At 55.6% G+C, this 17,040-nt stretch overlaps 1 protein-coding gene across 1 annotated transcript in view; it reads right to left on the bottom strand.

The window, feature by feature from the left end:
• Positions 1–1,024: 1,024 nt before the first annotated feature.
• Positions 1,025–17,040, bottom strand: part of ZER1 (zyg-11 related cell cycle regulator) — a 19,661-nt gene continuing 3,645 nt past the window's right edge. Inside the window, exons 3-16 of the mRNA XM_044453115.1 lie at positions 15,963–16,113; positions 14,958–15,388; positions 14,015–14,191; positions 13,249–13,363; positions 12,230–12,376; positions 11,062–11,235; positions 9,836–10,051; positions 9,250–9,291; positions 9,035–9,154; positions 8,054–8,169; positions 7,131–7,319; positions 6,030–6,127; positions 5,296–5,398; positions 1,025–4,981 (exon numbers count right to left, since the gene is read on the bottom strand). Coding sequence (XP_044309050.1) covers positions 4,924–4,981; positions 5,296–5,398; positions 6,030–6,127; positions 7,131–7,319; positions 8,054–8,169; positions 9,035–9,154; positions 9,250–9,291; positions 9,836–10,051; positions 11,062–11,235; positions 12,230–12,376; positions 13,249–13,363; positions 14,015–14,191; positions 14,958–15,388; positions 15,963–16,113 — 2,137 coding nt within the window. The 3' untranslated portion in view covers positions 1,025–4,923. The remainder of the gene's footprint in view (positions 4,982–5,295; positions 5,399–6,029; positions 6,128–7,130; positions 7,320–8,053; positions 8,170–9,034; positions 9,155–9,249; positions 9,292–9,835; positions 10,052–11,061; positions 11,236–12,229; positions 12,377–13,248; positions 13,364–14,014; positions 14,192–14,957; positions 15,389–15,962; positions 16,114–17,040) is intronic.

The following is a 17,040-nucleotide window of genomic DNA, read 5'->3' as shown; positions in this document are numbered from 1 at the left end:
TTGCGTCTTTCAGTTCCTGCAAATGAAGACTCGCCTCTTCTGTGAAGCGCTTGGACTGAATCCCACGCCCTCAGCCCAGTTCTAAGCATGTGGTGTGTTGATGGCACCTGGCTTCCCTTCTGATCCCAGCCTGCATTCCCCTCCCATTCCTTGGTTGTTTAGTGTGCGTTGAATTGCAGACTGTAAGCTCCTTGGGGGCAGAGACCAGGGGCACTAACAGCACAAGTCTCATGTGCACCACTGGCCTTATAATGGGCAACTACAGGACCTGGGGGGCCAGTGGGCAGACCTTGCAGCTCCAGGAGAGGATGATTGTGCACAGGGCTGTGCCTTTGTGACAACACATCACAATGATGTTTCCAGTTTTCTCATCTCTGCTTAGCTCCCAGTCTCCCTGGATGATGCATTCATAGTATTGAGCATCCTTCCTGCGGTTACCAAATTGCTCATGGAGGCCTCTCTTGGTGCCCACCAGATTCTTTGCTCCTGCCGATTTTTATATTTAAGTTTTCTAAAAACAAAACCCCAGGAGACTGGCTCCCTGCAGCACTGCCAACACCCACTTTTGCCACAGGGGTTTTAGCCCCAGCTTGCCTGTGTTTTGTGATCGGCCATGTGTGGCTGCCAGCCATCCGTGGAACAGGCAAGTCCTACCTCTGATGGTAGCCATTCTGTGGTAGTACCCACAGCACTGTCTCAACTTCTCAAGCTCCCACCCGTGCAAAAAAGCTGGGGACCTCCATGGCAGGCGTCACCAGTGCTACTTGGCTTTGTTCCAACCCAAAACCCCAGCTTCCTGCTACTCTGCTTTAAAAAAAATGTTTACTGGCTGCATTTATTGAATTGTAACAGATAATGAAGGCATTTTTTACTGTTCTGCTCGTCTTGAAAGCCTGTTAGGGCACACTAAGGTCGGATATTAGTTTCCTTAAAAATAAAAGAGAGACACTCTCTCTCTCTCTCGCACCATCACACACACACACACACGCTCTCTCTCGCACCATCATGACCAGGCAGAAGAAAATTAGCTTCCTTATTTATTGAGAATGTATGACAGCAAAACAGAACAATTAGCCATTGTCCAAATTAAAAATCTCATCACAGACACCAGGACCAAGAAGAGGCTGTTCAAAATGGAGAAGATGGAAAACTTGGTCAAAACTGCCAAGGAAATGATAGCCAAGCTTCCTTTCTCTCCATTCTGGTATGACTTGGGGATGTCAACTGAACCCTAACCCTTACAGGTCATCCGTGGAAGTGGGTAGCTATTTTTTTTTAATTAGGATATAGACACCTGAAAATTCCAAGCAATATCCCCTGCTTTGGGGTTGTTATTATCCGAACAAAGAAAATAAGGTCAAGGGGCTGGTTTATAGACACAGCTAAGCCACACAAATTTGTGGAAATCTGGCTTGTCATCCTATCATGTCCCCTGAAACAAGCCATGTCTTATTAACCAGCTACAAACAGTACATAGAAATCATAGTTTGCTTTTGTGCACAAAGTCCAGCTTGCTTAAACCATGGCTTGTTGCAATGTCTGAACAGTGACCCATGGCTTACCCTGGCCTTGTTTGTGCTGCTGCCTTGACCTGAGACAGACAACATGGCATGAAAATGAAGCTGTTCCCAAGACTGGTAAAGCAGAAGGGCGAGAAGCAAACCAGCCGCAGGGAAAACAAGCCTGCGTTTGCTGCTGTCCAACGAGAATAATTATTTGGAGTCGGAACTGAGTTGGTCCCTTCCAGAGAGCAATTTCTGCATCTCACGCAGCAGCCAGCCACTGCTGAGCCATGAGCTGTGTGTTTACGGAGAGGAGCTGGGAGCATCTCCAGCCTCTTTGACAACAAGTATTAATTCCACCTTCCTTCCAGGATGGAACTCATTCTGGTTTTCCAGACACTCACTCCTCTAGGCACGGGCCAGATGGGGCCCCCTTGGCATAAACAAGGATCTTGCCTTCAGCTAGAGCCTTCAGATCAGGACAATAATACCCCAAAGTAGCAGAAAAACAGGAACGTGAACAAAATCAGAGTGAAATAAAATAAGAGTGCGCCCAAGGCCGCTTTCTTCCTTTTCTGTACCCATAGGGCCAGGGCCGGGATCTTCCTTCTGCTTACTGAAGATCCCTGCACCCTATTTTGGGGGCTCCCCCTGTTCCATGGACACCCCTTTCTGCAGCATCCCCAACTCTCCGTGCTGCTTTTTCAGGAGGCTGGAGGGACTGCGGTGGGAAGCGAGGGGTGAGGAAGTCTGCTTTTGTCAGCACCCTTGGACCAGCACCATCCTGGATCCAACCCCCTCACAGCAAGGAGTTGGGGGTCTGCTCTGCTGGTCTGAGGAGCCACCAGGCCAACTTTGGTAAGCGAGGTAAGTGGGGACGAGCAGAAGGCGAAGGCGAAGGCGAGGCGGCTCTGGGTAGACCTGAGGTACCGTGCCTGGCTGTTTTGCTTCCGCTCCCCCCTCGCCCTGCCCACACCAGTTTTCCCTTCTCCTTCCACACAGCCTGCATTCTCCAGTACCACACCGGCTGCTGAACAAACAGGGAGAGCTGAATTTCGGCACTGGCCAGAATTTCAGCAGCATCCGCTGCAGCTGTTGTGTGAACCAGCTCTGAACTTCATTCATTCTGTTCCTGACCGAGCTGGGGAGCGATGTTCTCGGTTTACATCCCAAATGTGAGTGTAGCAGGACTGATTCGGCTGTTGCACTTCTGCATCACCCACCTGAAGTCAAAACCTTGAAATCCAGGTGAATTCAGTGCCCCCTCCAAGTGGGTCCTGAGCATATCCTTATCAACATGCCTGTCTTTCCTTTCCGACAGCCCATCGTGGGCAGCTCAAGCAGCCGATCAAACCGGAATGAACATGAGAGTCAAGAAGCCACCGGATCGCTCTTCAAGCTCATCCGTGATGGTGGGGGTGGGAGGGGGGTAGAAAGTCTGTGGCCTGGCAGCAGAGCCCAGCATGGCAGGCAGGGGGTCGCAGGTTTGGTCTCCGGCAGCCTTTCCAAGCAGGGCTACAAAGGAACCCTTCCTGAAACCTGGAGGGACCACAGCTGTTGGCCTGTGCTGATATTCCTGGGCTAGACAGACTGATGAGCGGGCTCTGTACAATGCAACTTCCTATGATCTGCTTTAGGGAAGCTGCTATATGCAACCATGAGGACTAGAAACTTGGTTTGTTTTAGGCTCAGCAGGTACAGCTCAGGAGTAGAGCTACTTAGCAGACAAAGGGGACCAAGGGAGGGTTAAGGTAGGTCCTGCACAGAACGCAGCCATGAAATCCATTATCTAAATCCATCGTTTGATGTCAGAAATTGCCAGAGATTAACCATACATTTGAACAAGACTAAACAATGTGACCAGAAAGTGTGGTTATGTCTTTTTTAGAGGCTGGGTTAGAGGCAGATGCAGTCATCCACCGCGTAAACCCACTGAAGCCCAGGGCACGGCTCCGAGGTAAATTTCAAGGCACCAATGGATGCCTAAATCTGGATTGCATCCGAGCTCAACTCCTCTGCTCTCTTCCATGCCTGCTGCTCACACCTTCTGTACATTCTTGTATTAAAATAACTGACTTTTTAAAAAGTGGTTGCCTGGATTAATTGGGATGTGGGTTCCAGTTCAGGGAAAAAAGGAACCAGTTAATCAGCCAGCCAAACATTGCGTGCTCCCTGCGGCCCCCACCCTCATCCGAGACCTCCTCCTCCTGCTCCTCCTCGCAGCACCAGCCCTGCCATCATGTTCCGCTCCTCCTGCCTGGCCCATCATTCCTAGCAAGGCCCCCTGGACTGGCCACCGTCTCCTCTCCCTGTTCTGGGGGACAGCAGTGTTGGCACGCCGTGGCAGCGAAGCACTTTCAATCATCCTGTTCTGCCTCCAGGATCAGAGGCCTCGCATGGGGGATTTCGGGGCAGGGGGCTTCCATGGCCCGGATGTGGGCTTCCCATTGGAGCAGCTGGCTGGCTGCCCACCCTGTGGAACAGAGCGACTGCCCGGCCCTTGGGCCAGATCCAGTACGGTGCTGCTGCAGGGCTGCTGCCTTCGAGCTTGATTGGTGCTGAAAGGGAATACTTGGGGAAGGAGGGGGGCCTTCGTCCCCTTTCCTTCACTTCTGCTCGCTGCCCTCCCCTCCTTGAGGGGCAAACACATCTTCAAGTCACCATCAAGCTTCTAGATAAAGGGAAGCAGCGAAGAAGGGGGGGCAGGGGCGAGAGGAGAGCTTCCTGTGAGGGCAGAAGGAGGTCCCTCTGGGACGAGAGAGCAGCTGCCTCTCCCCAGCTTGCGGGGCTGCTCCCAGCAGAGGCCAGATCACCGGCATGAGGGCCAGTTGAGTGGCCACGCCTGCTCTGGGCCACCGGACCTGCGCTTGGCACAGCACGGCTTTCTGGGCCCACGTGGAGCAACCTCACGCGGCGGCTCCTCCTGCCTGCGTGTCACGAGGAGGAGAAAGGCAGAGGGGGCGGACTGCAATGTCCATCTTCCAGCGAGAGCCTGACGCTGACCCCCGCCTGAGGCTTTCCCTGCTCTCTATCCAAGGTCAACAGATACAGACATGATGCCAGTCGTTTCCTTCCTGGTCTTTTTTTTATACAGAAATCATACACATGCACACAAACTCCAATTTGTACTTTTCCAAACAAAAGAGGGGAGGGGGAGATCCACTATTTAAAGGAAAGAATCTCGTTGTGCAAAATGATGGCTCCCGCCACGACTTTCCTGCAGGTGCGATTTCCTTCCCTGTCCGTGGGGGCTCTTTTCGGTTTTAGACAATACACACGCCTGCACGCTCACCCACACACACAAACACCCATAAAGGCTCCTTCCAACAGCTAAGCTGGTGAGAAAGTCCAGCCTGTGTACAGTGAACTGAAGAGATGCTGGATGCAGCGCCGGGCCAGAGATGGGACACCGCGTCCCCCTCTATCTAGACGTGTCCATGTTCTCGTCCATAAAGTTATTGCAGTGTTCTATGACCTTCCTGGGGAGCAAAATGAGAACGGCCTGCAGTGAGGAAGAGCTCTGCCCGTCCTCGCCTGCGTTGTGGGGCAGCTGCAGATACCGGCAGAGGTGGGCAGCGTTCAGCACTGCGCACCTGCTTCAGTTCGTGCTGGGACCCTGCGACACACCTGCCAGGACCGGCCACAAAGGTGCCCAAGCCCAGGAGTGGGTTCTGAGCACCAGGACACAGCCCCGCTGGGGTTCCCATCCAGCCATCTAGGTTTTCCTTGTTCTGCAAAGCAAGGTCTGCATCCTTATGTCTTTGGAAGACTCGCTTGGTCCCATGAAACTTACCGTCCCATTTCCTTTGTCTCTGGTCGTGCCGACGCCATTTTGATCATGTCTCTCAGGAGGAGGAGGCCACCTTCTTTGATCAGCAAGGGGCAGTATTTGTCCGCTGCAAATGGGAACAACACAGGCTGGCTTGAATTTCCCATTGCTCTCAACCCCACTCTGTAAAAGCGACTTTGTTTTGCTCTTTAAGAAGGGATCAACATCTCCAGACAGAGGGTTGGAAGGAACTCCCATCAGGAGAAAAGAGGAGAAATAAAAGATGGATGGAAAAGAGATGCCCCTTTTCCATGAACTGCACACTTGCGCACACCCCTGAACACAAATGGCTTCCACAAATGGAACACAGGCTGGACAAGCTCTTATAACGATGCAGCAAAGATTGCAGGCAAACGTACCGAGACCCCCCGTGCCTGTCTTGTCTGAATAGATCTACACCTGCCGGCTTGCCCAGCACGGCTCCTGCCACGGCGCGTTCCCAGAGCCCCCTGAGGAGGAGGCTGGTTTCCTGGAGGGAGGGCACAGGGACAGAGCCCAGCCTCCTCTTCCTCCCGGTTCTCAAGCCACATGGGCTGCAAAGCGATGTGCCAGGTCGGGGCATCTGCTATCTAGCGACGGAAGATGTCAGTGCAGGCTTGCGTCACATGGACATGGTGAGATTAATTAAAACGAATTCATGCATTGTCAAACAAAACTGCCTTTGTGGAAAAGCACAGCATCTTCAGGGAGGGACTTACGGTAGACAGAAACGAGGTTGTAGAGAGCCCAAGAAGCCCAGTGCTGGCTGACTGGAGAGATGCCTTGAGGAATTAGTCGAAGGATTGGCTCGAAAGACCTGTGCAAGAGGCAGAGGGGAGGGAGGGGGGAGGGGAGATTGTGGGGATCAGGATGGGTAGGGGAGTGGAAACCAAACCCAGCATCTGAAGCTTGCTCTGGGGGAAAAATGCCAATCACCAGCTTTCAGATAAAAGCATCCATCCCGTGAGGAGACACCCAAGTGATCTGTCTAACTGCATCTTCTGGGATCCACCTCAAGGGCTTTGGGCTTGTTTGAGAAGGTGCATCTCCCGCAAAAAGCAGGGACTGACCTGGCCCCTTTGCTCTCCCGAACAGCCACGTCCGCCTCCCCAGCACCGACTGCGCGGTGGCTTTTCTGCAGCTTCTTACCCTCTTCCAAACAGCGAAGCGCCTCAAGGTTCAATTCCTGGCAGTCAGAGCGCTAAGCTCAAGCAGCCTGCTCTGCTGGCCCACCCTCCCCAAGCTGCACCCCCGGAGCCCCCGCACCCAAGAAGCCCTCCTTTTCTGACACAGACACACGATGCTGTAGGAAACTCCCACAACCTCCCAGCAATTATACGCTGCCTCCAGCAGGAGTGGGCCAGGCGGCCAAGGCCACGTCCCGGCGAGGGTGGTGCGTGCATGTGGCGTGTCCGTCGATGGGCCACGCAGAGAGAAGGCACTGCCAGGCCTGCCCTCCACTGCTTGGCAGGCGGAGCCTCCCGATTCTGTAATATTGCTCCTTTTGCTATCAGAAGCACACAGGGGCTCCCTGCCCCTCTTGGTTTTAATTTTATTTGAGATTTTATCTGAGATTTGCACTTGAAAAAAATAGGAGGCTGGCACGGGGCAGCCTGAAGTGTCCAACAGAGACCAAACAGAAGATTTGCGGAACACGCCATTGCCTAAAATCCGCAGATGCCACATTGCCAGGCACCGAAGCGGCACTCTGCCGTGGTCGGCAGGGTTCGGAGCGGCTCCCCAAATTCCAAAAGGTGCCCACAGGCCAGAGGAGGGCAAAGCCCCTCCCACCTCCAGGGCCACCACCTGGTCCCCCCCACCTGTAGTTGATGTTCCTCCTGGAATTAACATCCCAGCGCTGGATGGCCGCCCACATCCGGTCCACAACGTCCTCTCGGCGGGGCTCGCAAATCATCCAGGCCTCCGGACCATCGAACATGATGTGCGAGAGGACGCCGCATGCGTTGTAGGACACCTCGATCCCGTCTGCCTCACTGTCCAGCAGGTTGCTGCCACAGAACACACCCAAACAGCCTTAAGCCAAAGCCTCCTGGTTGACCTGATATTTGAGGCAGCTGGTAAGGGTTGCTTTTGCCACTGGATTTTCAAAGCGGTGACTGGGCACAGCAGTGGAGCGACACGGGGGCAGAGTTAAGTGATGGCTCTCAGCGCATCGAAGAAACTGGGTGGGGGATACTGCACAATATACAACGAAGGTAAGCCAGACTAGTGTGCCTGTCAAAAAAAGCAACTAACGCATTCACTGTGTGCTGTAGTAGTGGTGGTTTCATTCAGTTAGAAGCCTGGCCTGATCCGATCTGTCTGATCTCTTTATGACTCAGTAAATTTTGCCAAGCCCAAGTCCAAGCTCAAGCCCTGCCCATTTGCTCCAAGGCCTTGCTCACCCCATACCTCTTTCAGCACAGAAGTATAATTTAGGGAGCCTGGAGGAGAGGCGTCAATACACCATGTTGCTTGCACTGGTAAATTACCGGGAGTCAGAAATCCTTGCTGACCTTATGCAAGTCCTCCCGGCATCCACCATAAACCCTGCTGCCCATCCCATATTAGCTGATTCTGCACGAAGGCTGTCCAGTCTTTCTTTAGGTTATCGTCCTCAAGGTAATTCCTGGCGGAAGGGTCCAGCTCTCGCAACAACAGGGCAGAACAAAAGTTTTAAGTGCTGGAGACAGCAGCATTTGGCCACCTTTTCATCCTTCGGGGACGTGAGGGATGCACTCACCTGAAAACGCTGATGAACTGTGAAGTCATAAGCTGTGGACGGAGCTCTTGCACCTCTGCGACGTTTCCCAGAAGGCCCAGCATGTTCCGATGCAGCTCTTGCTTGTTAGGAAATTCCTGGGGAATAAAGCAGAGGCAGCTATGAAATCCAAACGGAAGCCGGAGTAACTGCTGCATGCAAACCCCCACCCGAGGCGGTGAGGATAACAAAGGCACTCCCCAGGTGAGAGGCACAGCGCCTGCGCATTGCAAATCGGAGGCTGGGGAGGACGTGGAGATCCTTTGCCTGGATGGAAAAGACGGGGAGGGCCAGCGTCCCTGCTGCAGATGGTTTTCCACTGTTCCTGGATGGCAGTGCTTTGCATCGCGGTTTTCTTGGCACAGAAAGCCACTGAGCTTCTTCCCTCGCCTTTCCCATGCTTTCAAATTACAGCCCAGGTTAAATTGTGACATTTCTTAAACAAATAAGGAGCACATTTTCAACTGCATTTTTCAGAACACGTGCTTCCATTTTGGGTGGATACGAATCAATAGGACTTGGCAGTCATTTTACTCTGGCTGGCTGGAGGGCAGCCTCTCGCGCGCTGTTGTGACCCAGCTGCGCTCTTGCTGCGTCCCAGTGTCTTTGGGGCCTTGCAGGCACCACTCAGTCCAGGGGCCACCCTTCTGGGTCCCGACAATTTCAAAGCGAGGAAGCGAAGCGCTTAACTGAGGCCCCCACCAAAATGGGAGCATGTCGAATTCAGGGATCTATCGCTCGCTTCCTTAGCTAGTCAACCCACGTGTGGCAGTGCGTATCGCGTGGCCAAAATAGGGCTGCGTGGCCACCGGCAAGAGCCGCGTGCCTGAGCACTCGGCAGTCCTGCAAGGAGCCTCCGGCGGACGCGTCGGCAGGACTGGAGCCACAAAGCGAGGCCTCCAAATCTACTTTGCAATGTATTTATAAGTTTTTCCATTTTTTAAAGCCCCAGACTTTGCACACCTTCAAGCACTCGAGGAACAACTTCATGCCGCTGTAATTGAGGAACATTTCACAGTTGTTGGGGGTCTCATCCGTGATGTTCCATAAGGCGCTCCAGGAGAACTCCATCACCTGGTCACACTGCCAGAGCGGAGGAGAGAGAAAAGGGCTTCAGCTGTAAGGGACAAAGCATACGGTCCAGAAAGCCACGGCTCTTTCTGGGGGCAGGATCGTACCGTTTTGTCCACCAGTTTCTTCTGAATCAGTTTCAGCATTGTCTGTGGGCAGAAAACAAGCAAACATTAGTCAGACACGAGGCCCATGAACTTCAGGCAGGAAACGATGCCCAAAGGACAGGGTTCGTCAAGGTGTTGTTTATATTAGGGAGGGACTGCTGAGTAGATGCATATCGTAAGACAGGAAGAAGTTAATTAATTAAGCACTCAATATTATTATCCAGGGAGGGTGTTGGGACTGCAGAGTTGGAACTCTGACACTGAAGAGGGCAAAAGGGAGTGTTCCAGAGTGTCCCGGGGAGCCCTGCAGGGCTCCGGGCAGGACAAAAACCAGTGCTAGCCCTGGATCCGGCCCAGCGGGTTTCTGTCCCAGAAAAGGCAGCCCCGGAACGCAAGTGCTGGGAGCTTCCCTGAAACTGGATGTGGCCCTTGGGGTGAAAGAAGCCCGGCAGCCCAGCTGGAATGAATGCATCGTGAGGAGAGGAGAGGAGAGGAGAGGAGAGGAGAGGAGAGGAGAGGAGAGGAGAGGAGGGGCACGCCAGGGCCACGGGGAGCTGCTCGGGGCCGTCTGGAGGGCCATACCAACCATGACAAATCCCATCTTGCCCACGGCCTCCTTGTGGTCGTTGTCCACCTGGCACACCAGGGCGTTGCAGAGGTGTACGGCGATGCGCTGGATGGACTCGTCCTGCCGCGTCGGGTTGAGGATATTCAGGAGCAGCTCGTTGACCCGGCGATACTGAAACTCCAGCTCCTCCGGGATGCTGAAGTTGCACAGGGTCAGGCAGCAGTTCCGCTGCACCTGAAGAGGAAGGCAGGAGCGGCTGCCGACCAGAAGCAGCTGTGGGCCCGGGGTGCCTGCCCGGGCTCCCACGCTGGCTCAGAGCCGGCTTGCCTTGCTCCGGGAATCCCTCAACTGGGGCACAGTTGGGAGTCTGCCCTGGGACAGCAGAGCCCCGGAACGTGGGGGCCCAAGCCACAAGGACCCCCTTAGCATCCTCCCAGGCCCCCTCAGGGCTCCAGCATTCCTCTCTCCGTCCCTGGTTTCGCAAAGCACTGCTGGCGGCAGCGCAGGGGTGGGGGAAGAGCTCCATCGCAGGGGAGCCTTTGGGGCAGGGCGAACTCGCACGGAAGGCTCCACGCGGGAGAAGGAAGAGCCACTGGGGTCACGGGGAGGTAGCGCCAGCTGCAGTGGCGAGCCAGGGACAGCCGGCTCTTCTGGCCCCATCCACCTCACACCTTTGCTGGCTTAACAGGCCCCAAACCTATTTTAGCTCCAGCTACAGGCCCTGGGCGTCCGACGGAGAACAGTGCTCTGCCAGGGCACAGAGCCAGGGGACTGCAGCCCCACACAGACTCTCCGGTTCTCCAGCCCAGGCCGCAGGGTCCCCTCTACGGGCGGGAGCCGTCTCTCCTTTCCTCCTGGGGAGACTCCTGGCCTCAAAACCCCAATCCCCCGAAGGACTCCTTGCCATCCTCTCTGCTCCAAGACAACGGGGCGCTTCCCCTACATGACCCCCTCCTTCCCACAGGACCGGCCAATGCGAGGTTTCCCCTCGTTTCTGGAAGCACCAAACCTCTGCTGTGCGGGTGGCGTGTCCCTCCATGTGTGGCGGGACTGGCAGGAGGGGCTGCCTGTGGAAGCGACCAAGGGGGAGTCGGGGCCCTGCCGCATCGGGGCACCGCAAGGGGCTTCTATGAGGCATGGGCTGCAGCCTGCTGCTGCACCCGCTCGGGGAGGCCTTGGGGCAGGGGGTGCCCTCTGCGAAGACGGCCCAGCTGCCATGTCGAGCCGATGGAGCAGGTGCTTACGGTCACTTCCTGGTAGGACTCCATGCCGTTCAGCACCACCTGGATCACCTGCCGCCGCAGCTGGACGCTCTGCTCCATGCGGTACTCTGAGTTGGTGAGGTAGAAGAGGGCGGCGCTGCCTGTCACCTGGATGTTCTTGTCGTACTTGTGACACTTGAGTGCGGTGATGACGAGCTGCAGAAACAGGCCGCAAAACCTGCCGTTATGACACGCGGTTTTCCTTCCTGCCTCCTCTGGTTATGCAGAGAGGCCACAAGCCCCTGTGAGGGCCTGGTCTGTCTGTGCACGCATCCAGCGCCCCAGAGCGCCGTGTTGCAGAACGGGCACACCTTTTGGTTCCCAGAGTGGGGAAGAAGCAGAGGGGGTGGGCAGTGACATTTATGGCCACTTGTGGTCTTCCCAGAGATTTATTTATTTTCTGTTTATATCCTGCCTTTTTCCTACAAAGGGCTCAAGGCAGCTTACATCATTCTCCTCCTCCATCTTATCCTCACAACAACAACCCTGTGAGGTAGGTTGGGCTGAGAGTCTGTGACTGGCCCAAAGTCACCCAGCTGGCTCCATGGCCGAGCGGGGACTCGAACCCAGATCGTCTGAGTCCCAGTCCCATGCTCTTAACCACTACACCACACTGGATGCCTAGTCCCCCCGCCGAATTGTATTCCATTCTAAATATAATCTGCAACTGAAAAAGTAACAAGGAGGCTGATCTATGAGCAATGAGCTGCTCCTTTCATTATGATCCTCAATTCACCTTAATTGCTCTACTTTTACAGGAAGCGTCTGTTTCACCTTACTTTTACTGGCTCAGAACAGTCCCTCCGGCTGAGGTACAGCGAGAGCGGCAGCTGCTCCTGCTTATCCTGACAGAATGCTATTCTAAAATTGTAATGTACATTTATAATCTCACTTTCTGCTTTATAGTCACACGAAATATAGCCTTGGATATTTCATCCTTATATTTTACATTGTCCTGATCCGAGACTGAAATACATAAGCAGCTGATTTTGCCTCCTGGGAGATGCCCGCTTCGTGATCGGACGGAGCTTCCCATGCCCCACCCCCGGACAGCCTGGGCACCCTCTCCAAACCGCAGGCGTGCCGCTGAGCCAAAGCGTCACCGGTCCCTGCAGCAAAGCCAACGCACCCCCAGGGAGCCTGGCCACACCTTGAGGGCTCGCAGGAGCTGGTTGCAGCGCTCGATGCGGGCGATGTCGAAGAGGAGGTTGATGGCTCGGGAGGTGATTTCGGGGCGGTGTTCGGTGTAAGCTTCGATGGCGTTGAGCACCTGCTCTTCGTTCTTATCCCCAGTCACCTGGCACCAAGAACGAGAATGCCCAGAAATGAACTGGCCAAGCGGGAACTGGCCAAATGCAGCCACGCTGAAACGGGCGCTCCCTCAGGCTGCAATGCCTCGGGGCAGCCGCACAAAATTGCGGTCTGGGCCGCTGACGTGGTGGAGGCGGCCACACCCTGAGCAGCGATTTTGGGGAGCGGAAGCTCCAGAAGGGCTCTGAGGGCACAGCAGGCCCTCCCTGCGCTCCCCTGGAAGTTGCCTCACCTAGCCCAGGGATGCTTGTGAGGGAGGAGCCGGGCGGAGCAGAGCGGGCCCGATTTCTGGGTGCCCGGGGACACGGCGCAACGGCGCCCACTCAGAGGACAAACTTCATTACGGCTCATGAAAAATACGCTTAAGGTTCACCTCAGCTACACATGAACGCCTGCGTCCTTACTCGCGGCATGGGGATAGTGACCTACCTAGCAGGGGTGTTGTGAGAATTACAACAAGATGCCTGGAGAGGTGGTGGGCTCTCCCACCCTAGAGACATTCAAACAGACCCTGGACAGCCCTCCAAGAGGGATGGTGTGAACTGGTGTCCTGCAACAGCAGGGGGTGGACCTGATGGCCTCCACGGCCCCCTCCAGCTCTGCTCTTGAGCACTTTTGGGTAAACTGGGCAGACGGCAGATCTCCAGATGTTTCTGATTTCAGCACCAAGAAGCCGCTGCCTCCCTGCCAATAGCCAAGGTGGCTGAGAGCTGAAGTCCCAAACGCCTCCCCGCCCTGCCCTGAGTCGGCTGCCACTGCTGCATGATTTAACATGGACAATTTTTCAGGCAGCTCCCGGCGTCTCACGTTATTCTGGTGGATGGAGATCTATACTACGTCTTCTAGTTCTGGCTTTACCTTGTAAGCTGGAATATGTGAAAGACGGCAAAGAGAGGTCTCGAAGAGGCCCAGGAACTGGAGTGGTCGCTTCAGGCTCCGGAAGGGGGTGATGCTGCTGATTTCTGGGTTGGTGCTGGAGGAATACACAAAAGAACAGGGCAGACCACAGGTCAATCCGGCCCAACAATGCCCACGTTGGAAACAACATGGTTTCCGAGGTCTCAGTTCTGGGAACCCAAGACACCGTTCACTAGGAACCCCCCACCAGGAGAGGGAAATTGAGGACTTCTGCGTGCAGAGCATGAGTTCCAGCCTGCAGCTACACCCCATTCCCATCCTCCCAACTTTCTGGGCTGGTGGGAGCACTTGGACACCATGAGTGCTCTCACGAAAAGGCTGCCATCGGGGTGGGGCTGCCCACCCTCACCGGGCAGGCCAAGCGAGCACGCCAGCCACAGCACACGCATTTTCCAGCAGGCAAGGCAACAGGACGGGGAGGGATGCTCGGCCAGGACCCGAAGCCCGAGGCAGAGGTGGGGCCTGGGCTGCAAGGCACCAGGCCACTCCTCGCTTCACAGCAATGCAGCCTGTGGGGCGGATCAGTGCCAACACACCCACCTGTCCCAGCGGTTTTCCTCTCCATGAGAAGGCCTTTTGTGCAGCAAAAGGGTCCTACCTGCCACTTCTGGGACAAGCCAGAGCAAGCACTGTGGGCTGTCGCGCCGTGGAGATCCAGCCACGGTCAGATTCACAGCCCTCACCCTGCGGGCCCTGCCCGCCTCACCTGGTCTGGCCCACTCTCTCATCCAGGCATGGGGAAGTGCAGTTCTCCAGCATGGTGTGGCCTGAGATGTCCAGGGACGTGAGGCTTCCCAGGTTCTCCACAAAGAGGTTCAGAACCCTGCGCGTCAGCTTGAATTTATAATAACTAGACAGGCGGTCCCGGGAAATGTCCAGGTGCCTGCAACAACCGAGGAGGGAAGAGCACATCACCAGCTGCGGACCCAGATCACATGCGGCAGGTGAGCCGGAAGAACGCCTCACGCACCACAAGCTCTCGTCACACACGGTGGGAGACAAGCACGGCTTGGGGCGAGTCGCAATGCCACCGCAGCTGTGCAAAGGGTGCAGAAAGCTTGGGGCAGAAGGTGGCTCTGTGAGCACATCAGCTTTTGTTCTAAAACAAGTTACTAGGCCTCAGGTCTGGGACCAAACCCGGCCAAGCCACAGTTCGCCAAAAAGACAGACAGGCCCAGTCCTTTGAAGTTCGTGCTGCCAGCATCCAAATGTGAGGGGAGGCACTCCAGCTATTCAGAATTGGGGGGAAACTGCATGATAGCCAGGAAAACACCAGCAAATCAGTGCTGAGGAGAAAGGATGGGGAACAGGGAAGGGGCCTGACCCTCTAGGAGCTGGTCCCCTGCTCCTGAGCGTTCCCTCCCCTGCAGCAAGGCTTGTGCCTGCGCTGGACAGGCTGGCACTCTTGGCCTTGCCTCTTTTGCCTCAGCTCTGCCCACCCTTGGGGGCGGCCCCCGAGGCCTTCTGCAGCGTGGTCTCAGCCGGCGGCCGAAAGGTTCAACACCCCCGCTGCTGTGGGCGGATCCTCCCTACTTTTCCCCACAAGGCATTGCCACTGCCACGCAGAATGCGGACCATAAGGTGGGCAGGGAGAGGTCCAAAATGGCCCAAGGGGAGTGAGGACAAGGGGGCAGGCACTGCTCGCTGACCTGAGCTTGCGCAGCTGCGCGATGGCCTGGATGTGCTCCTCACACAGGTCCATGTTGTAAAGCACCAGCGACGCCAGGCTGTCTTTCCACTGGGTCAGGAAGAGGATGTCGTTGAGCTGGATGGCGGAGAGGTCCAGCGCCGTGAGGGAGGCCAGTGGCCTGAGCAGGCCCTCCACATTCACCCCCTCGGTCATCCGGCCCAAGTTGAGGATGCGCAGGCGGCGGAAGCCTTCGAAGGTGAAGTCTTTGACCAGCACCTGGCGGGTGGGGTTCAAATCATCCTCGCAGCCACTGGGGTTCTCCTCCTCGTAAAAAATGTTGGTGCAGCCGAAAAGGCTGAGGGAGACGAGGGTGGAGCTGAAGCTGCCCAGGGTCTGGAGGGTCTTGGCGGTTAGCTTCTCGCAATTCGTCAGGAAGAGCTCGATGAGGTCCTACGGGAGATGGACCGGGGGTGGGGGGCATGAGCTGCGAGGGCTCGCACACGATAAAGGGCCAGCGTGGCGTGGGGCTGGGGCGCACGGAGCCAAGGTCCCAGGCCCTTGCCCCACTCCCACAGCCTTCCCCGTTCCCTCTAAGCTGGATGGCCACCTTCACAGTCGCTTGGCAGAGGGAAGCAGGAAAAGGGTTCCCCGCCCCGGAACAAGGCACAGCTCCCTGCCCTAGTGCAAAGCATTATGCGGAGCCTCAGTCTGGACGGGGCCATTAGATCCATTCGATTGCCAGGAGTCTCACCATGTAAAGATGGAAAATGCCAGATCTGGTTTTCAACGGGTGCGGCCAGGGGAAACCCAGCTAGACCTGGAAACCCCTGAGCGAGAGGCAGAGCAGGAGGAAAGCAGGGCCTGGTGGGGGCGGGCAAGGGGAGCCTGGCACCTGGAGAAACCCAGGTGGGCTGCACTGGGCACCTGGGACTGAAATCTGCCCCTGTGCTCGACAGCTGGCATTCAGGGGCCAGCTTCCAGGTGCTGCTGACAGCAAAGACAGGGCAAATCATCACCAGAGTACCTGTTTTCGGATCGCTTCTAGGTCCTGATCCTGGACAATGTCTTCCCTCAAATGGATCCTGGCCAGTCGGGTGCTCCGAGGATCAGAGAACAAGGTGAAGAAGTTTTCGTTGTGCTCAAAGATGCTGTCGGCATTGACCAGTTCCACATACCTATGTAAGAGATGGGGACAGGGTTTTAGCCATGGGCAGCCAGAGAGAGTCACGAGGCTGGACACAGGAATCTGGATTCAAATCCCGGAGAGGCACAAGCCCTGACATTTCTAGGGCCAAACTGGAGGCCTGGAGAAGCAGTGATGTATAGTGGTTGGAGAGCTAGACTGGGACTTGGGAAATCAGAGTTCCATTTCCTACATGGGCATGAACCTTAATTAACGGGCAATGAAGCAGGTGGGGAGATGTCTAGAGCGTAGGTGGAGGAGATCACGGGGTGATTCTGACCGAACACACTTGAGAGCCCATTATCGGGCCTATGCTGTGGCGGTGAGGACGGCGAAGAAATTCTTCTCCGTTTCCATTGCCTCCTCACAATGCCGTCGGCGGAGCTTTTTCGGGTGGTGCAGGGGCTGATACATCCGGGCCTGAAGAAAGAACTTGTGCCACCCTCGAAGGCCCGCTGTGATGACTTTGCCGAGCATTTTAGGGAGAAAATCGCTCAGATTCGCCACGAGCTTGATTCTGCTATTGAATCAGATTCTACTGGGGAGACGCCATCAACGCCATCGAGTCCACAATTAATGGATAAATTTCAGTTGTTGCGGCCTGATGATGTGGACAAGGTGCTTGGACAAGTACGTCCTACCACTTGCTTACTAGACCCATGCCCATCTTGGCTACTGAAGAAAGCCAAGGACGGGATTGGGACCTGGATCCTGGAGGTGGTCAATGCCTCTTTAAGAGACGGCTGGGTACCTGCCCCTTTAAAGGAGGCGGTAGTCCGGCCAGTCCTAAAGAAGGCATCCCTGGATCCAGAGGTGGCCGCCAATTATAGACCGGTGGCCAACATCCCGTTTCTGGGCAAGGTGCTAGAGCAGGTGGTGGCGGGACAACTCCAAGCTCTCTTGGACGAAACTGATTATC

This window comes from Varanus komodoensis, unplaced genomic scaffold (genome assembly GCF_004798865.1).
Source record: "Varanus komodoensis strain SLA01 unplaced genomic scaffold, ASM479886v1 scaffold77, whole genome shotgun sequence".
Taxonomy (NCBI): Eukaryota; Metazoa; Chordata; class Lepidosauria; order Squamata; family Varanidae; genus Varanus; species Varanus komodoensis.
The sequence above is the reverse complement of the archived record's forward strand: the minus strand, read 5'-3'. Positions and strand labels throughout refer to the sequence as shown.